The sequence below is a fragment of the Equus caballus genome, chromosome 10 (assembly GCF_041296265.1).
Source record: "Equus caballus isolate H_3958 breed thoroughbred chromosome 10, TB-T2T, whole genome shotgun sequence".
NCBI lineage: Eukaryota > Metazoa > Chordata > Mammalia > Perissodactyla > Equidae > Equus > Equus caballus.
In genome coordinates this window covers 72,192,801-72,214,621 of record NC_091693.1, presented here as the reverse complement: position 1 = coordinate 72,214,621, position 21,821 = coordinate 72,192,801, and the positions used below count along the sequence as shown (strand labels likewise).

The window sequence follows — 21,821 nt, the reverse complement described above, 5'->3', positions numbered from 1 at the left end:
AAATCATCAATTTAAAGTTCTGTGTGAGATATAACTTCTTTATAAGAATGTGATCATAGCAATGAATGCTAACTTAGAGGGAGACTAATACTTTGCTTTTTGAGGAACTGTCTTGGACATCAAAATCAACAAGTGAATATGACACACCCACTCTCATTCTTTCCCCACAAAGAAACTGGTACTTGTTTGGCTTTGTTTGACTACTGGTAAGTCCCACTTAATATTTTCTCCTGAGAAAAGTTAAACAGAAGAAAAATGACCTGCCAAGTTCTTTTCCAAGTTGCTGTGGAAGAAAGCTTTTGGAAAACGAAAATGGGAGGTACACTGATGTTATTGCTTCTTGAATGAGAGTTCTTACCCCAGAAGATAGAGAGGGGGTTATTTTCCAATTCTTTGGAGAAATATTTAAATCGTGGAACAATGGAGATTCACTTTCTTTGACTTTTTTACTATTTCACAACCATATCCCATTAAACAGTTTTTATTCAGCTACTTTAGAATAACTCAGTGACTTCCATTATCATACTACCCTATTCTCTTACTGTAAATTTGAAACACTTTGAAAGAAAGGAAGAGTGAAATATAAAAAATGAAAATAATAGTTTAATTGTGGGCTGACCCCTCTAAGTTACAAGGTCCATTTCTTTAAAAGGAAAAATAGTAAAAGGAAGAAATATCTTTAGATTATTTTTCTTTAATTTTATGTGTGCAAGCATGGAACAAATTGAAAAACCATTCTTTTTGAAACCAATGAGAACGAGAGATGATTTCAATGCGTGGATATACTGACATTGGATTTGTATACTGGCACAGAGGAAGGACCTTTTGGAAGGTCAAACATATCTTGGGGTCATCATCATCATCATCCTATCAATAATTCAGATAAATATCTTGCTTTACTTTCTCTTACATCCATCTTATGAGGGGAGAAATGCAGCCTGGAAATATCCCCAATTTAGGAAAGAAGAATCTGAGGTTCAAAAAACTTAAGTAGACTACCACTTTTAAATTGGAGCTGAGACACCTAGAAGAGCTGAATAAAATACAAACATCAGAGTCAAGTCATTGGAGAGCTGAAGAGCCAACTAAGGCCTGAGGACACACAATTCCTGGCCCGGAATTACAAGCAGAGCAGTGAGCCCACATTCTGCCACAGCTTTCCCCTTAGGCACCGGGACTCTGGCTGAAGGTGGGGTAGTTACAGCAGCAGAAAAACCAGTAGCAGAGCTTTGGGCAGTCTTGAAGGACGGCAGAAACAAAAATGGAGGGGCAGGGAATCTGCTAGAAAGGAAGGGGTGGAGAACCGGACTCTGCTGGTTTTCTCCTCAAGCCCTTTGCCAAATCCTGAAAGGAACTTCGGGGAACTAAGAAGCAAGCAGAAGCACAGGCCTCTTGAAAGCAGAGTGGATCTTTCAGCAGTTTCTTGGTACTGGGAAAACAGGGAGGGATTAAATTTTGACCTGAGAGAGGAGAGGGCCTGGTGAATACCCGAGACTTTCAGTTTGCAATTTCTGAAAACAATTTGTTATTATGAAGTGATTCTCTTTCATGTTATAATGGATTTTTTCCTTAATGTCTACTTTGTTTCACATTAATATAGCTAACTCTAACTTTCTTTTGGTTACTGTTATCAGAGTAGTATCTCTTTCCATGTTTTAATACTCAAACTTTCCATGTCCTTATGTTTCAGATGTCTCTCTTATGAAGAGCCCATGGTTGGCTTTTGTTATTTCATTCAGGCTTTTTTTTTTTTGAGGAAGATTAACCCTGAGCTAAGTGCTGCCAATCCTCCTCTTTTCGCTGAGGAAGACTGGCCCTGAGCTAAGATCCACGCCCATCTTCCTCTACTTTATACGTGGGACGCCTGCTACAGCATGGCTTGCCAAGTGGTGCCATGTCCGCACCAGGGATCCGAACCGGTGAACCCCGGGCCGCCAAAGCAGAACGTGCGCACTTAACCGCTGCGCCACGGGGCCAGCCCCTCATTCAGGCTTTTAATTGAAGTATTTAGCCACCTATATTTAATGTATTTACTCAGATTTAAATCTATCATTTTACTAAATGCTCTCCATTGGTCCTGCTTATTCTTAATATTCTCTTTTCTCCCCCATTTTTGTTTCCTTTTGGATTTTAAAATTACTTTACATAATTAGCTCGGTATGCATATTATTACAGTTCTTTTAGTAGTCATCTTAGAGATGACAACGTGCATTTCTGACTTATCAATATCTAACATACTCTTATCCTTTACCATATAGGACAAGGATGTTAGAACACGTTAACTCCAGCTGTCCCCCTTTGGGATTTATATGCTGTTGGCGTCATGTTTTAAAATTTTATCTTTATGTCAACTCCATGGAACTTTTTTCTTTATTGTTTCTAACAGCAAACTTCACTTTAATATATTCACATATCTATCTCTGGCTGCTGTATATTCCTTCTTGCGTCTCCAGTCTTCCAACAGGGATCATTCTTACTTTGGCCTGAGGAACAATACCCTTTAGTATTTGCTTCAGTGCAGATCTTCTAGGGATATATTTCCTCCATTTTTTTCTGTCTAAAAATATTTTTCTTTATTTTTTAATGTTATCTTTACCGGGCATAGAATCCCATCAAGATAGCGAGCCATTTTCTTCCAGCAATTATCTTTTGGCTTCTTTTGTTTCTGGGAGAAGTCAGATGTCAGTCTAACTCTTATTCCTTTGAAATCAGTCTGTCTCTAATCTCTGGCTGCTTTTAATATTTCTTTTTTTCTTTTCTTTTTTGAGGAAGATTAGCCCTGAGCTAACTACTGCCAATCCTCCTCTTTTTGCTGAGGAAGCCTGGCCCTGAGCTAACATGCATGCCCATCTTCCTCTACTTTATACATGGGATGCCTACCACAGCATGGCGTGCCAAGTGGTGCCAAGTTCGCACCCAGGATCCGAACAGGCGAACCCTGGGCTGCCAAAGCTGAACGTGTGCACTTAACTGCTGTGCCACCAGGCTGGCCCCCTGCTTTTAATATTTCTTAATTGTCTTTGATTTTTAGGAGTTAACTTAGGATTTCTTTTTATTTATTTTGGTTCAGTTCTTTGGGCTTCTTAAATCTTTGGCTTATTTTCTTTCATCATTTTTGGAAAGTTTGTAGCTGTTGCTTTTGGCTTATTCTCTCATCCCCTGGGAGTCCAATGATAGAAATCTTATTTCTTCTCAATGTATCTCCTATTTCTTTTAGTTCCTCTTCTGTATCTTCTGTATGCTTTTTTCTCTTCATGCTTCATTCTGCATATTTTCTTTTGGCCTATTTTCCAGTGCACTAATTCACTTTTCAACTGTGTTTAATCTACTTTTAAAACGATCCATTAAGTTCTTAATTTTGATTTTTCAATATTTTGATTTTAGAATTTCCATTCTTTGTATAGTTTTTATGTCTCTACCAAATTTCTTGTTCTTTTCCTTTCTGTACTTGACCATAGTAAACTTGGTTATTTCTGTTAGTGTAGTCTCAAATCCTTGTGTGCCTGTATATTTTTTATTATGTGCCAAACCTTATATTAATTGTTTTTAGTAATAATTTGAGTCCTAGAATGGTATCTTCCTCAAAGGAGAATATTCAGTGGTTTCTAACAGGTGCCTTGGGGCACTACCAATCTAGAAATCTTCTCAATCCAATTTTAGGGATTCAGCCTATTTAAAGCTGAGCTTCATTCCCTGTGTATGCCTACTTCCAATTCATCCTTACTCAAAGGTAAACTCCATCAGGATCTCAACACAGACTGAGAGAGTCCATAAGGCTCACCCCTCCTTTGGCAGGCCCTTCCCTCCACTTTCTACCCCTGTGGGTTCATGAAGCTACTGAAAGGCCCACTCACTTTTGTTGGTGCCCGTTCTTGAATTAGCAAACACACAGGGGGAAAAGCAGCCCCTAAAATCAGGTTCACTTTTCTTAGCCTCCTTAACATCTTGTTCTGGTAATTTTTCTCTACCTTCATCCTATGACACCAAGCAGACTTAAAAAAGAATAACTGTCCAGCATTTGTAGTTGACTCCAGCAGACAGAAGATCCTAATTACCCAGGTTGCCATACCTAGATGCTTTCCAAGAAAAACAGATAAATATCATGGGAAGATTTTCTTCTTTTAAAAGAAAGAATTCTAGTACTTGAGTTCTTTACTGTCCAGTATCAGGTAAACCCTTTTTTTTTTTAAGTTTTTTAATTTTTTTCCTTTTTCTCTGCAAAGCCCCCCAGTACGTAGTTGTATATTCTTAGTTGTGAGTCCTTCTAGTTGTGGCATGTGGGATGCTGCCTCAGCATGGCTTGACGAGCAGTGCCATATCCATGCCCAGGATTCGAACCAGTGAAACCCTGGGCCGCCACAGTGGAGAGCGCGAACTTAACCTCTCAGCCATGGGGCCAGCTCCTCAGGTAAACCTTTGTAAGTATTTTCCCACTTACCTGCTATTGCTTCAATACTTGGAATTGCAATAGTGCTGTAAGTGCTGATTCTCTTACAAGACCAAGTATAAACCAAGGAGTCTTCTGTATTTTCCAGTCCGGAAACTGAATCAATAAAAAAAGAGCCCCATGTTTTAGATAATGTATAGAGAGGCTTTGCCTTTGGTCCCTGAAACAAGAGACAGAATAATGAAAACTGATTAACTGGTGTTCATTCTCATTCTAAGATTTTTTTCCCCCACTAAGTAAATCAAAACAGAAAAACTGTAGAATTTCAGTTGTTTACCTTTAACTAGCCTGTATGCTATATAAAAAGTAAAACAATGCTTAGAAGTCCTTTAAAGTATCCTCCTTGGTTTTGTTTGGGAACCCCTTCTCATCCTTTGTGATCTGGCCTGGACACCATCCAGGGTTTTTTCCTTGAGCTCCCACAGTCAGGTTGGATTAGGTCTCTTCCTTCATCCTCCCACTCTCTGAGTTTATCCCTAATATCCTACTTCTCATGCTATCTTGCAATTATCATACTATTTACTTTTCACCCTTGATAGATTATGAACTATATAAGGTTAGGAACTTTCTTACGTATTACTGTATTTTTAAGGCTTAGTGCCTAGGACAGAGCAGGCACATAAAAATTATAGACCAAGTAAAAGACTTATTTAAAAATACTTCTCAGTGTTCTATGGATATGGTATAAAATTAAAAATTGAAAAAAATCCTACCACATCCACATAATCTGGATTATAAAATCTGTCATCCTTTTCTGATGAAAATTTCATTTTGGAGCAGCACCAAGTCCCAAATATTCCTCTAGATTCAAGACTATCTGTGCTGGAACTCATTTTGTGAAGCAAGATGCAAATATATTTTTTCAGATGATAGTGGAAATCAGCAAGAACCTATTCGGATTTCAGCGAAGATATTTAAGAGCAGTAAGGAATACAGGTATCTATGCCTCTGTGTGTACATTTAAGGTTTATTCAAATATAATTTCTCAAAGTTTAAAGAGCAATTTTAAGGGTAACTTTTCTTTACTTAGTTCATTATCTTTTCTAAAATAATGAGTCTAAGAAGAAATGACTCACATCACATGTACTATGTGTAGACAATGGTTCTGCAAACACTGCAGGGGCAGAATCTAGGCTGCTCCCTATTCCTATGAAGAGGAAAACAAACCTGTCTGCCCCTTCTGGTTCAATGTAACATGGTTGCTGCTGTATTCTAAATGTTGGCGTCCCTCCAAAATTCCTATGTTGAAATCCCAACTCCCAAGGTGATGGTATTAGGAAGTGGAGCTTTTGGGAGGTGCTTAGGTCATGAGGGTGGCGCCTTCCTGAATGAGGTTAGTGCCCTTATACAAGAGACCCCAGAGAGCTAGCTTCCCTGTTCTGAGGATGCAGGGAGAGGATGGTGATCTGCGAGGAAGCAGGTCCTCACCAGACACTGAATCAGCCAGCAAACATGATCTTGGACTCACGAGCCTCTAGAACCATGAGAGATAAATGTTGCTCATAAGCCACCCAGTCTATGGTGTTTTGTTAGAGCAGCCCAAATGGACTGAGACAGATGCCAATCTTTGTTCATTCTGATACTGAGGTTTTTAATGACTCATTTTCTCAAATATAAAAAATATATACACATATCACTAATCAAAAGAATCATGCCATTTCTTGAATACATCAACAAGGAATACTCCTCTTTTGCTTAGGGCTCTACATCTCATGGATATCATCCTTTAATGGTAAGTGTTCCCACCAAGTTTCTATCCTCTCTTTACTCTTTCTCTCCCTTAGATATCTATTTATGTCCTAATTTTCAAATTAAAGTTTTTTCTTCAAGTACCTTTCATTTTTTAGTTACCCCCTTGGAGTAATGAGATAAGTATGTCCACTTCTTTTAGGGCTAACCACAGTCCCTGTCACAGATATATTCTTCATTTTGGGGATTCTAAAAGGGTAGTGATTATATTCCAGGTATAATTTTAAATAAAATAGTATTGGTTTCTGACTGAAAAGCCAAATAGCTGTTCACTAAAATAAAGGTAAAAATTTATTTTCATTATAGTACGGAGTTGTCAAACACAACGGAGAGAAACTTTAGTGAACAATATTGGTTCTAGTTCATGTTTTTCTAAGTTAACTCGTAGAAATGCATCTCAGACTATTTTATTAGTAAATCACTTTAAAAAGCCAGACTCAGTTTTATCAGTCTGATGGTTTTAAAGTGGTATCGATATCACCATGGTTTTAATTTGCACTTCACGGATTACCAGTGAGGATGGGCATCTCCCTCATATGCAAGCCTTCCCCTTCAGTCAAGTGCCTGATACCTTTTGCCTAATTTCCTACTGAATGTTCTATTTCTTACAGGCTAGATATAAATTCACTGTCGGTTTTATTAGGTTGAACCATATGAAAGTACTGATGCTCAACTGTTTTGACATACAAAAAAAATGGCAATTTCATAAGGTCCCATCTAAACAGACACTGCAAGGACCTTTTCCCCTGACTTTCACCCATTGGTTAACAGTATTCCAGGTATCTTGAACAAAAATATTTAATATTGATGCAGTGTCATCTATTTTTCTACTTATTGTTGCTCTTTTGGGTTCTAACTTGAGAAATCCTTCCCATCCTGAGGTCACAAGAATATTTTCATAGATTTTCTTCAATTAATTTTACAGATATATTTTCTAGTTTCAGGTCTATAATCCATTTATAATTTATTTTTATACATGTAGGGTGAGAAAGAGACTCATCTTATTTTTCTCCACATACTGAGACCACCTACTCAGTGCTATTTACTGAACTGGCTATCCTTTCCTGCTGATTGATAACGCTCTACCATACGTGGAAACTCGGAATGTGATAAAGGGGTTGGTGCCTGGGTTCTTTTTTCTTTGCTCACTGACCTTTTTATGTATTTCGTCACCAGTACTATAGTTAAAAAATTACTGTAGCTTTCTAAAATGGTTAGTATCTGATAGGGTGAGATTCCCTCCCTTCATTATCCTTTCTTACAAAATTGTCTTAACTATTTGTGGGCCTTCAAGTTTTCTGTCTAAATGCAGAATCAGTTTGTGAAGGTCCACCCAAAATCCCCCTGAGATTTTGCACACTACACTGACTTTGTAAATAAATTTGAGGAAAACAGGTACCAATATAAACTTAAACCATGCATTCATAAATATGGTATATCTCTTCATTTATTCATTGTATTCAGAATTAATAGAGCCTTAAAAATTTCTCCATTTAAGTCTTATGTATTTATTAAGTTAATTCCTATACAGTGATTCATTTTTGTTGCTTTGTAAATGATTTATTTCTCATTACATTTTGCAAGTGGTTACTGCTGGTATAGAGAAAAGCGAGTGATTTTTGAATGCTGACATGGATCCTGCATTCTGACAACTCTCTTATCAGTTATAACAGCCTGTTGATTCGCTATGGTCTTCTATGTTAATGACCATATAATTCTGAAATAATAATAGTTTAATGTCTTCTCTTCGAATCTTTATTCCACATTTCTTTTTCTTGTGGTGTGGCCAGCTCAGGAGTAAGTCTAAAAGAGCCTCCAATTTAGTTAAGTTAGACCCATGAAGAGAGAGCACAAGGGCCTTCATGGCCGAGCAAAAGAGACACGGAGTATGACTGCAGTGAAGGATCTGGCCATCTTAGCGTCAGCCAAAAAACATCCGGTGCCACAGCAATGGATGAAAGCAGAGGGCAGGGAAGGCACACAGATGGCCAACAGCATTATCCTGACATTGTTTAAAAATTATTGGGGTTGGCCCAGTGGCACAGTGGCTCAGCTCGTGAGCTCTGCTTTGGCAGCCTGGGGTTTGTGCGTTTAGATCCTGGGCGTGGACCTACACACTGCTCATCAGGCCATGCTGTGGCGATGTCCCACATACAAAATAAAGTAAGACTGGCACAGATGTTAGCTCAAGGACAATCTTTTTCACCCCCACCCCCCAAAAAAATCTTTTTAACAAGATCACCTGTAGAGCTGAGATGGTGTAAAGATCATTATGAGTGCCAAGAGCATCACTCTTGGCACAAACAAGCACATTCTAAGATAGGTCAAACATAAAGGGCTTTTCTTTCAAGGAAAGAGCTGAAGGGAACCCTTACCTCATATTTTCCTTTCTTCTCTAGAGGCTCTGATTCCTCAGGCTTCCCGTCTCTGTCCCCTCTGAGCTCTTCCAGAATAAGGACTGTCTCCCAATTACTATAATGCCGGGCTGGGAAAATATCTGAGTGCATGCTGTCACCAAAATAAACCACCTGTAAGCCAGACAGCAAATTCTGTTTGAGACATGAGAACTGTGAGAGAGAAGGGTGTTCATTTTATGGAAAGCAGAAAAAAACTCCTCCACAGGTATCAGAGTGAGACAAATAAAAGTTGCATAAACATCTTAAACTTCCTTAAATAACTTCACAGGGGATCATCAACTTGCCCCATTTGATTCTCAGGGTGCCAAGAAGTTATACAACGCACCTGCAGCTAGAAGGCAGAAGGTAAGCGATTTTCTTCAATTTTCTGAAAAAGTAAAAGTCCATATGCTTACAGTGAAACCTGCCCCTAGAACTGAAGAACTGGTCAGATATTAGAGACGATTTGTTACTGTGGGATAGATTAGCAGGAGTGCACATCACAACTGCTTTTCCAGAGTTTCTCCACCCCACTCAGACGTGCTGACACAGAACCTCTGAGGGTGGGGTTGGGCAAGCGGACTCTGGGAAGCGCCCCAGGAACTCTGAGGCAAAGCCCCACTGATCTAGTCTGCACCTCTCAATTTACAGATGAGTAAACGAGGGTAAGGGCATGTGAACCAGAACTTCCAAGTGAGGAAGGTCAGTCCACTAAACCCCTCAGGAGTCCCCAGGGGCTGTGGCAACGTGGGAGCCAACGGAGCGGGGCTCAGTTACCCGCTCATCTCTCCTGCTTGGGGGCTCCTGGCAAACATTTTTTAGAAGAAAGGTTCTGCTGTTAAAAATGCAACAATGCCCAACATCAGCCATGTGGTCAGGATGTCAAAAGTAAGTGTGTCTTTTGGCTAGTCTGTAGTGTAATTTCAGTTATTGTTTGTTTTACATATAAAAACTTTTCTGATGGACTGTTATTAGGATATAATTTCTCAGGCATCCCACACACCAATCCATTGTATTCTCTAGATGTGTGGTCTCCTGCCTGGAATCTTTGCTCTTCTCTGTTACTGATAAAGATGCAGTCTACATCAACAAAGAAGAGGCTTATTTAAGTGGAAGAGGTAAGAGAAGAGATTGGCAGATAGGCAGATGATTCCCTCACAGAGAACTAAGCTGAACGCATTAGAATTATGGTTTTAGTTTACAATGGTTTCTGTCTGCAAGTGGGCAGCAAGGGCTTGGCCTGAATCAGAAAATACCTTGGGTTCAGGTTTGCCAGTCATTTTCTTCAGGAGTTCATAAAGGTGGGCAGCGTTCCCTTGGGAGTACCAGCCAGGTTTATCCAGAGACGGCAGTGCCTCCTGCTCCTCGTCATTCTCTGAAAACACAGTTTGACAATCATATACGTTTTAGTCAAGTGAGAGCACGCTGTTGGGCAGGCCTCACTCTGGCATGGCTGCAGGACTTGTACAAGAAGGAACCATGTGGGGATGCGGGCTACCATTCAGGGAGCATCTATGTATTACACGCACTTCATTGATATACATATAAAGAATAAAGATAGATATATATACATATGAAGAATTTATTTTTTAAAAGCAGTTTTAGGTTCACAGCAAAATTGAGAGGAAGGTACAGAGATTTCTGATATACCCCCTGCCACCCCTTACTGGTGATAATGATGTGTCAATGCAGGTTCATCAATTGTATCAAAGGTACTACTCTGGTGGAGGATGTTGACAATGAAGAGGTATATATTATTTGACACAACAGCACTCTTAATCAGGGAAAATAAGTCTCAGGGAAGTCATTTTGCCTAAGGTCTCAAAGCTGCTAAGTGATTTATTCAATGATTAGAGAGATGCCTGCTTGACATCATGGCCCTGCTTTGCAAAACGCTTTATTAAATAAACTACATAATGGAAGCCATTAGGTCCTATCTTTTTGGAACTGGGGGTGGGGGAGGTAGATTTTTATCAGTAGTCTATTAAACTCAGGCTGTGTAGAGTATGTTTTATATATTTTACTCTATATAACCCTCACGATCTGATTTAGGGTCCATAGCTACAGCTGCTGCTATTGATTGTCACAGTTTTGTTCTTCTAATTCCACCTTCATTTCCCTGCCTTGCTCAGTTTCTGACTAATGAGGAAACTAGCGCTCAGAGAGGTTTACATAGTTTGCTGAAGTTGGACTAGCGATTAGGAGGCATTTGCATGACCCTGAGAGTGAGCACCCCCATAAATTTTGCCCCCTAAATGTCACAACTGCTTTACCCTAGTCCCAGCCCTAGAGGGTAGTAAGAGGAGTATCTGATGGCAAAGCCCCCATCTGGGGGCTCTTCCAAGCTGTCCTCTCCCAGCACACTGCCGGCCACCTCTGTTAAAGCGGGGCTGGGGAAGAGGTAAACTGTCTCTGCCGCCCTGCATCTTGCCAGCTGTCTCATGCCTTATAGACACATCTGCCCACCAGCAAGATGATGAAGAAAGGTTTTGTGAAAAGATGATACACCAGCAGACGCACTGGTAGCTGTTCAGGCACAGCTTTGGAAACTGTATGGAAAAAAACCGTCTCTTTTTTTTCCACATTAATTTCATGATTTCAGATTGCAACAAGGTGGTGGTGGTTGTTTTTTGGTTTTCTCTGCTATGCCTCTAAGAAGGATCCTAATAATTCATATGTTATAAGCAGAGGTGGATCCAGGTTTTGTCGGGCTAGAAGCTTACATAATTGGAGGGCCCTCTTTAAGAGAATGAATACAAAATTAACAACACAAAATTCCCACTGGCCTTGCCAGGACTTGGAAGGGAGAAATGAGGGGTCCTGAAGGTTAAACCAACCCTGGAGTAGGACAGGGAGAAAACAAAGGGTCTAGAAAGAAGGAGGTAAAGCTGGTAAATTAGTCATTAAAAATACATCTCTGTATCTGCACTCCAGGCTTATTGCAGCATTATTCACAATAGCCAAGATATGGAAACAGTCTGAATGCCCATCAACGGATGAATGGATAAAGAAGATGTGACGCACATACACACACACACTGGAATATTACTCAGCCCTGAGAAAGGAGGACATCCTGCCACTTGCCACAACATGGATGGACACTGAGCACATTATGCTAAGTGAGATAAATCAGACAGAAAAAGACAAGTACTGTATGATATATGTGGAATCTAGGAGAGCCAAACTCATAAAAACAGAGGGTAAAATGGTAGGTACCAGGGGATGGGGGTGGGAGCATAAGATAGATGTTGTTTAAAGACACAAACTTGCAATGAGTAGTAAATAAGCCACAGAGATCTAATGCACAGGATAATGAATACAGATAACAATATTGTACTAGTCATCAGAGAGTTCATGGGGCCAGAATTTAATTCCAACCACTAAAAGGAAAGGATAATTATGTAATGTGATAGAGCTGCCAAACAGCATTACAATGACAGTCATATTACAATATATAAATGTATCAAATCAACATGCTGTATTCCTTAAATTTACACAATGTTAAATGTCAAATATGTTCAATAAAAAATAAATTAAAAAACACATTTCTGGCACTATTAGTACATTTAACTAAAACTTAATTCCTCCCAAAGAAATTACATGTAAAAGTTATAGGCAACCATCCTAAACCTCTGCTCGGTTTACAACATAAACTACCTTAAATATGGTGCTGGAGAATTTCAAGATTTACAAATTAAACGTTGGTCACTATAACTGAAATGAAATGTAATTTATTAATGCTAATAATAATATGACAAAAATAGGTCCAACCCACCACAATAATATGAGGTGAATTTCTGCATAACCTCAGATATTTTGAACAAGGAATTCTAAGAACACATTTATAGATAAGTAAAGCCACATCATAGCAACGGGCAGATTATTGTCAAGAAATATTTATGCCTCTTTTGCTGCTGTTCCAGCAGCTATTTTTTAAATTCTTCTGCACAATCAAAGGGAAATCCAACTATTTTCTAAACAATAGGCCATAAACCAACCATGTATTAGCCTAACATTAAGAGTCTAAGAAGATGCAGGGCATTTCTGGAGAAACACAGTGAAAAGTGATTACTTCTTGGGTCCCTCTGTCTTTATTTAGCACAGATTGTCTTACTATATAAGTAATGTGGGTTTGACGGCAGTTGGAAAATGAATAATTTAAAGAAATATTTTTGAAAACAGATTTACATTTGATATGTAAATGCCCACTTTGCAGGAACAGTGGGAAGGTAATCTTTTTGCTGCTTATTAAACACACAAAACATCTATAGAATTCTAATTTCTCAAACGTTGGGACTGAGTAATCTAATAGGAAGGAAAAAGGGGTCGGCTCAGTGGTGCAGTGGTTAAGTTCGCGAGCTCCACTTCAGCGGCCCAGGGTTCACTGGTTCAGATCCTGGGCACAGACCTACACACTGCTCATCAAGCCATGCTGTGGTGGTGTCCCACATACAAAGTAGAAGAAGATTGGCACAGATCTTAGCTCAGGGACAGTCTTCCTCAAGCAAAAAGAGGAAGGTTGGCAACAGATGTTAGCTCAGGGTCAGTCTTCCTCACCAAAAAAAAATAAGAAAAGAGGAAGAATGAAGAAGGAAAAAAACCCAAGTCAAACAAAACAAAAAACCCCACTTTATACATACATCTCCCTCCCCTCCCTGTTTCCAGCCCCTACACTGGAAGCTGCCCTGCAGGGTAATTAATCTATGCAGGGCAGCTTCAAGAGTTCTGGCAGAAGGTCCAGAGCTAGGAAGCTGTAGGACTCAGGAAACTATTAATTCCAGCAGTAGAGCCACATGGACTGTGACAGCAACAGAACTGACGTGGAAGCCAGACAATCCAAAGGAACAAACTCATGGAAGTCTCAAGCACAATGTTTATAAACCCAAACACCTTCACACTTCTTTTCATGAACTATGGGAAACAGTTATACGAACCTCTATTTTCACATAATATAAACAAATGTGACCTACAAGGAGTACAATGATGACACTGATTTTACTTAAAAAGTTTAATTAAAAAAGTTTTATGATAACAAGTATATTAGAAAAAAATAAAGGAGGACAAAGGAGAGAGAGTGACTGTGACTCGTTTCCTCAGTTTTAAAATGGGAATAATAAGAGTATTTCCCTCACAGAGTGGTTATGTAAATACAGTAATGCAGATGAAGCACAGGGAACAGTGTCTGCCACACGGCAAGTATTTAAGAAATCTTAGCTGTTATCTCTTCAATTTACAGGTGAAGAAACTGATATCGGGAGAAGTTAAGGAAACTGCCTCAAGTTACCTGGTTGTTATAATTACTCCTCAAAGGACTTCAAATGGGGCTGGGAGACACAGGGTTAAGGCAACGGCCCCACAGACCATTGCTGAATTTGGATTCCTGGACTTGAATGTGGCTCATAGAATCGCCACAAACGAAAAACAACTACAGCACAAAAGAAATTTTTATCTGGCATCCCGAAGGCGTCCATAACCTGCTAGCTCCACTGAATGGGGCCCAGCAAATTCCCTGTGACACCTTTAGATAATACTCAAATTCAGTCCTGGTGGGGCTGGCCCCGTGGCCGAGTGGTTAAGTTTGCGCGCTCCGCTGCAGGCGGCCCAGTGTTTCGTTGGTTCGAATCCTGGGCGCGGACATGGCACTGCTCATCAGACCACGCTGAGGCGGCGTCCCACATGCCACAACTAGAAGGATCCACAACGAAGAATATACAACTATGTACTGGGGGGCTTTGGGTAGAAAAAGGAAAAAATAAAAATCTTTAAAAAAAAAAAAAAATTCAGTCCTGGTTACTGTCCTCCATTTATATCAAGAACAGGTTGGCAATGGATAAAGAAAAGAAGGGGGACTTTAGACTGTATTTTGAATTTCATTTTATGAAGTTTATTGTTATCTTTACCATCCTCCTCAAATTCACTCATGAAACAGCATTATCTTATGAAACATGCAAACCAGTATTATTTTTCTAAGATGCACAGCTTTAATTTAAAGCATTCTTAAGAGGTAGAATGCATTAATTGAAGAAATCTTCCTATTAAAATATATGTTCAGAACAATTTTCTCTTCCAAAGTTCTAGACGCTGTCCAAATTCTTCCTCAAATCCTTCAACCTAATGACTCATAGATGTTTGGGTTATAAGATAACGACGAAGGAGAAAAACTCATAGGAGACCAAAGGTCACCCTTGTTCCTATGACCTGCAAACTCCCCCAAAAGTGACTGAATGAAGTTAGGGAGCAAAGGAGGGCTAGATAAAGACACGGAGGAACAATCAATTAAAGTGAAGAGTAAATCAAACAAAAACTCTTTGAAAACTGTAATTTGCTTCTGGATACAGCTGTTTCTATAATAACAGCAATCTTTTAATTTACTTATTATAAGAGCATTAGACAAGAAAACTGAAAAAAACAGCAAGATTTTAGTCAGTATGATAGTGACAAAATCATGCGGGGAAGTGAAACAGTCAAGGCCATGGCTGAGAGCCTTGAACAAAGGTAAGATAAACTTGCCACAGGGGCAGAAGTTGTGAGAAGAGTTGTGTGTGCCTGTGCCGACTCCTGACCTCAGCCCACAGCTGTCTGAATGTGCTCATGTGGCAGCTCACAGCTGACTCTCCCAACTCCCAAAGCGTTTGGTGTTGCTATCTTACCAATGTTTTAAAAATATGTATTTATGTGATTTTTTGTGAATCAGTAATACATTTATATTTTTAAAAGTTTCATTTTTGAACTCTATCTGCTACGTGCTCACCTCTTCCACAAATGGTAACCACACTTTTATACATATAAAAACAAATATATATTCTTTTCCTCCACTTTTAAAAAATACACGTATTGAGGTTTAACTGACATACAGTAAACTACATATATTTCAAGCATCCAGTTTGATGAGCTTTGGCATATGTATATACTTGCTATGGGCTGAGCTGCGTTCTCTTCAAATTCGCATGTTGAAGCGTGACCCAGTACCTACTGACAGATATGTGGAATATTGCCAATCTTTTACTGTTACAGGGAAAGAGTTACAAACATGAGAGAATCTGCCCCCTGGTGGGATCAAACAGAATCTGAGCTAGAAGCACAACTAATTTTCTTTCTTTTCTTCCTTTACTCTTTGCTTCCTATATCTTGATTGAACAGTTCATATTTACTTTTATACTTCTCTTCGTCAATTTTGAGCTAGAAATTTTTTCCCCCAATTGTGCAGTTCCATACACTCTTACTTCATTTTTTTGGCATGATCAGTAAGAGATTTTTCAAGTAAAATATCTGCTAAAATGCCTGTGTTGGGAGCCATAAAAGGAAAATTATACTATTAAGGAAATAAATACCTTGCCAGTGAGCTGGAGCAAATTTAACAGACTAGAAAGCAAAACCCTTATGTACTTTGGTTTTGGGGATTTACTATTCATTCAGAATTCAGAGTTCTTTAATAACAATTCTTTCAAAGTCATTTCCTTTGGTTTCAATACGCTTAACTACCTAGCTCATTTCCACACCTAGGAAGTTTGTTTCTTTGCAGAATAACAATCTTCAATTAAAGACATTAAGACATTCTCTTGGGCTGACTAAAATCTGTCATTGGTGGTCTTCTGACCGTAGTACCTGCTTGACCAGAATATTTAGAAATGCAGAATCTAAATCTTCATCAAACCCTACTGAACCGGAATCTCCATCTTATATGATCCCTAGGTGGTCTGAGCGTACATTAAAGTCTGAGAAACACTCATGTAGAGAGACCAGCAGGAAGAAAAACCTGATAGAAAAATAAAACGCATTCATTTCAGCAAAGATAGAATAATGGGCACTCGTAGGGAGCAGAGAGAGTGGGGAAGAAAATGCAATTTAGCAACCAGATTTGGAATTAGCCTTAGGATGCTATATGGAGTGGGGAGCCAATGAGATTGTGTGTGCGTGTGATTAAATATATTGTGTGCCTAACAGTAATGCGTAGTGTCAAATAAACTGGACATTTTAAAGCAAGGATAAATGGAAATCTGTGTTAATGAAAAGTATTTGAAGGTAGTGGGCAAGAGATGGAAGGAAGGTATAAAGTCAGGGCAGAGGGAGGAGTTAGAAGCCTCATAGGGAAGAGAGTGATGAAGGCCTCCTGTGAAGGTTGGGGAGGCAGAGAAGAGAAACTTCCAAGGTCGACTTAAATAAGACTTGATGCACTGCGCACTGGATGTGACAGGGTGAGGAGGAGGTTCCTAGCTGGGGGAATTCAGTGCATGGTGAAGGAAGAAGATAAGGCGCACAGGCGACCAGCAGTTTGGTTGTGTTTGGTTTCCAGGTGGAAGGAGAGTATCAAGTTTGATTTCAGAATACAGAGCGGAGCTTTGGTGTGCAGGAGGAAAAGCAGTAGGAGGGTCTGAAAAAGAGGGCTCAGCCAGGGAAAGATGTGGGAGTCAGTGTACTGGTGACAGCTGAGGCCAAGAGACCAAAGATAGCTTTTTGGGCCACAATTCCCAAATTGGGAGTGGCAGGAGGGGCCATTTGGCAGCACTGGGGACAGAGCAGTGAAAAAGACAGACACAGTCCTCTTCCCAGTGAATTTACAATCCTGCAGGGCAGAGAGGCCCCTCCCCACACACACCGAGCCTTGGCACTCAGGAGGAGGCCCGGCACGCAACTCAAGTGATGGGGAACCATGGAGACACAGATTTTGCCTAGAAGAGGCTCCTCGCCCCCAAACAGTCCCTACACACTGGCGAAGTCTGGCAGGAGGAGCTCAGCCCCTCGGCCCTGGCACCACCCTCTCCTTCTTGTCTCCATGACAACGGCTCACCTCAGGCCTGTGGGACTGCGCTGAGGACACCCTGCACTCGGGGCAGGGAATGGCCGCCGCGCCTTCTGTCCCAGCAAGCTCCTTTGACTTAATTTTACTTGAGACTTTGACTGTTTCGAGCAGTGACTTGATTTACATGACACTGAAGTTATAATCACACACTGACAGGACTTGCGTTGTACAATAACTTAACTGCCATATGGAGGATGGTTTGCGGGTTCCAAGGCTGAGAGATCAGTTATTAAGCATTGTAATAACCCAGACATGATGTAATAGTGTACCAATTCATATAAGGGATGGTAAGGGCAGTGGCAGGGATGTGGTAGGTGACAAACCACAGGAAAGTGGAGGATAGGTTAGACGTGATGAGAACAGAGGAACTGAAGGTGACTGATTTTCGTAGTTTGGACAAGATGCATGCTTGGAAAAATTATGATGAAATTATGGAATACAGGCAGAGGAGCATGCTAAGATGGGAGGGGAAATTAGTAAGTTGTTACAGGCATGTCGAGTTTCATGAGACACTAGGGCTATGGGGTGTGGAGAGTTCAGAAGACAGAAACAGACCTCTGTAAGTCAGAGAAAAGCGAAGCTGGGAGATACGGAATCGGGAGTCAGTGTACAGATGACAGCTAAAACCATCAGAGTGGCAGACACCCCAAGGCAGCAGGAAGAGAGGAGGACAACAGAGAACACTAGGGAACAGAGATATTTAAAGAGAAAGGGGAGGAAACGGAGACAGAGCAGTGAGAGGGAGGTGAAGAATCGGAATCAGCAGCAAAAATAAACACTGTGACAGAACATGATGAATTAGAGATTGATTGATATGAGCAGTATGATCCTCTTATTAAGAGTTCTGGCAATCTTTTTGCTCTCTAAATGGGAATAAACTATTGTGTGTTAACTACAAAAGCTGTAGGATTCATTGTATCTTCACTGAAAATTTTAAATCAGAGACGTGGAAAACTAAAGCTGGAAAGAACTTAGCGATCTTCTAGTCTGATCCCTTCTGGATGTGAAAAAACTGAGGTAAGCTTTTCCATATATTATAGGAAAGCATGAAATGGCATATATTCTGAGGTCCCTAGGCATTTTATTCTAATCACATTATAGACAATGATGGTAGGACTTTGGTCCTACCTCACCAACGCAGACTTTTCATCTCTGAAACTATGAAAGAGAATGAAAAGCAGTAGACTGCCTTTTAAAACAAGTTTTTGTGAAACCTAAATGTAAAACAATTTTTCAGAATGGTATATTTATTATCTGCATATTTTTAAGCTAAGATTTATAACATTTCATACTATAAATTCAGTCAAGATGACATCAAGTCTTTTAATGAATATATTTGAAAATATAGTTTAGATAACCATCATTATCATATTAGACCTCGAATCCAATTTGATGCTGTATTACCAAAAGAAAATACTACACAAAAGTCATAAGATAGGTACTTCTACATGGTAATAGTTTTTAACCAGTTCATCCATCTCTGGATACTCTTCAATTAAATAGAGAAATACTGCCTAAAATGTGGTAACTTATCAGTATAAGTTAAAGCATTTGTGGTCTGCAATTAAAAAATGTGGTTTATTTTTAATATGCATTGTTTTCCGTTACTGGTGTGAATGTGTGCTTATGTGTGAAATTTTAATAAAAATCTTTGTGGAATGGCATAAGTACTACCGTAGGTGTAGAACAGGTATAGATTTTCTTGGAACAAAATATGAAATCTTGCAGATAAAAATTGAGTTATTAGTTATTGAGTACTTAGTTGTGTAGTTAAATATGTTTGTGAAGAGTGGAAAAACATTAACATTTTTTTTCTGGTTTAATGCAAAGAGTATTATTTGAATCCCTGATAACAGATTATTTCTTAACATCAAGGATTCATGTAACACATTAAACCAATATATAAAAAACACCATCAATCTCTCCCTTTCTAACTAGACCAGGTTTTCTTAACCTTGGCACTACTGAGATTTGGGGCCAGATAATTCTTTGTTGGTGGTAATGTGGGTGTTGTCCTGTGTGTTGTAGGCTGCTTAGCAGCATCCCTGGCCTCTAACCACTAGGTGCCAGTAGCATCCTACCTCCCAAGTTGTGACAAACAAAAACGTCTCCAGACATGCCAAATCTGTTCTGAGGAGCAAAACTGCCATAGTTGAAAACACTATACTAGACCATTCTTATTGGCACATATGCACATTCTAGTCTCTTCAGTTTAAAAAAAATAAAATATGCCCTTGATCCTACATTGTCTTCTGGGTAAAACTTCAATTCTTCGACTATCTTCACTGCTAAAATTCTAAAAAAGAATTGCCTACACTCACTGGTTCCACTACCTCCAAGGAGCTCTTCAAGACACTGCAATCTGGTTTCTCTCTCCAACCACGCTCATCAAGACACGGGTATGATCTCCATCTTGCTCATTCCAATGGATATTTCTCTTTCCTTTTTCAATTGACTTTTTACGAGCATTTGCCCTAGGTGACACTCTCTCTTCTCCTCTCTGTCTTCTGAACTCCTGTTTCCCCCATTATCATCTGTCCTACACTGCACTCTTTCTTCTCCACCCTCAATGTCAGACTGTGTCAGAGCTTGGTCAGGGCCGTTTGCCTATCTACACTGTCTCTGTATTTGACCTCATATAAGTCCATGGCTTTGAATATCCCTCTATGAGCTGATGACTCTCAAATTTATATCCTAAGCCTACACCTGTTCCCTTGGACTCCAGGCTCATTTACACAATTTCCTAAATGATAGCTCCAGTCAGAGAACTCACAGGTATTTCAAAATTAATATGCTGAAAAATGAGTTCCTAATAGTTATAACCCCTACCTCTCACAAAGTTCTCCTCTGCATTCTTGCTCATGGCTGTAAATGGTCCTACCATTCACGTATTTGTTCAATTGAGAAAAAAGAAAAATCAACCACCTGGAAGTCATTTTTGATTCTCCCTGTCTTTTCATCTGCTGCTTCTAAAGCATCACCAAGTCCTATGTTTTCCATCTCCATAATGTATCTTAAATATATCTCCATCTCTCCATCGCCAGTACTGCTTCCTCAGACCAAACAAACACAATCCCCACTTGGGACACTCAATTGCCTGGTTTTCCTCTTTCTCTCTATCTTCTCCACATCCAATCCATTCCCTACCCACTAGCCAAAGAGGTCTCTATGTCAACTCTTATACCTCAATAGAATAGCTTCAGATTGTTCACGGAATAGACTTAAACCCATGAGCACGGCATATGAGGCTCGCTGCCTCTCTAGCTTCATGCCCTCTCTCCCCACGACTGTGTGCCAGAATCACAGGCCTCTTCCCTGTCACTGGAACTCCCCAAACTACTCTCCCACTGGGCCTTTGCATTTGTTTGTCACTGCCCGGGACATTTTTCCTCTGCTCTTATTACTCATCCCTCAGGTCCCACCTGCAAGTTACCTTACCCGACTTTTTCGCGCAGGCCTTCCCTGGCCAGCCACTCTGAGCTGGCCTACCGGATTACTCCACCTCATCAGGCAATCATTTCCTTCATGACAGGTAACACGACCTGTGACCATCCCATGCATTTACTGATTTGTTTGTGTGTTTGTTTCTGCATCCCCATGAGGCCAAAGACGACTTGGTATTTCTTTTATAGCCCCTGCTGTATCCAACACAGCACTTTGCACATGGCTGTCAGCCAACAGGTATTTATTGAGTAACTGAGTGAACAAATTTTAACTAGAAGGAAGAAACAAAACGTTAACTTACCAAGTGTTCGGAAAGGCCTCTGACTTGGCGAATGGGAAAAGAAACCAGGCTTCAAGGCATTTGTAATCACAATGTCAAAAAGATCTGCAAAATCATTCCTAAAAAACCAACAATATTTTTCATAAATTGATTTTAAGGAATTAGAAAAGGTCCATATAAAATAGCACTTAATCTTCGTCTGTTAGACCACAGCATCATTTCTTATCTTTTGTTAACTTTTACATGCTTTCTATACATTTTAAAGTGGATCACACTGCAAATAGAAGGTGGTCAAGCACTAGTCTTCCTGACAGCACCTCCAGGTATGAACATAAGTGGGGAAAAGCTCATTAACTCATTAACTCTAGGTGCTAAGCTGGCTTTCTCATGATGGTAATACAGGGGGTGAATTCAATAGTTTCTAACAGCTAAAATAGTCACGAGCTATGCCTTCAAATTTGGGGCCTGAAATTTGTCTGGGTTTATTAGCATAAAGAATTATTAATAATTTTTTGTTACATAGGTCCATTAGAAAGCTAGCATTGTATCACGTCAGATGACATATTTCAGAGAGTTCAAAACTGAAGGAGACACCTTATTCTGAAAATCAATGTAGTGTTATAATGTGGCAATTGTTAGCTAACAACAATAATTGTTTTTTAGTCTGTATTTAATAACATATTAAGGATTATTGAGGATGGCAAA

General features: G+C 39.7%; 1 protein-coding gene across 4 annotated transcripts in view; it reads right to left on the bottom strand.

The window, feature by feature from the left end:
* NT5DC1 (5'-nucleotidase domain containing 1) overlaps positions 1 to 21,821 on the bottom strand; it is a 126,535-nt gene that overhangs the window by 3,756 nt on the left and 100,958 nt on the right. For all 4 annotated transcript variants that reach the window (XM_070223667.1, XM_023650962.2, XM_023650963.2 and 1 more), the window contains 4 exons: positions 21,138 to 21,235; positions 9,849 to 9,967; positions 8,572 to 8,724; positions 4,439 to 4,607 (listed from right to left, as the gene is read on the bottom strand). In XM_070223667.1, the coding sequence (XP_070079768.1) occupies positions 4,439 to 4,607; positions 8,572 to 8,724; positions 9,849 to 9,967; positions 21,138 to 21,235 (539 nt within the window). The remainder of the gene's footprint in view (positions 1 to 4,438; positions 4,608 to 8,571; positions 8,725 to 9,848; positions 9,968 to 21,137; positions 21,236 to 21,821) is intronic.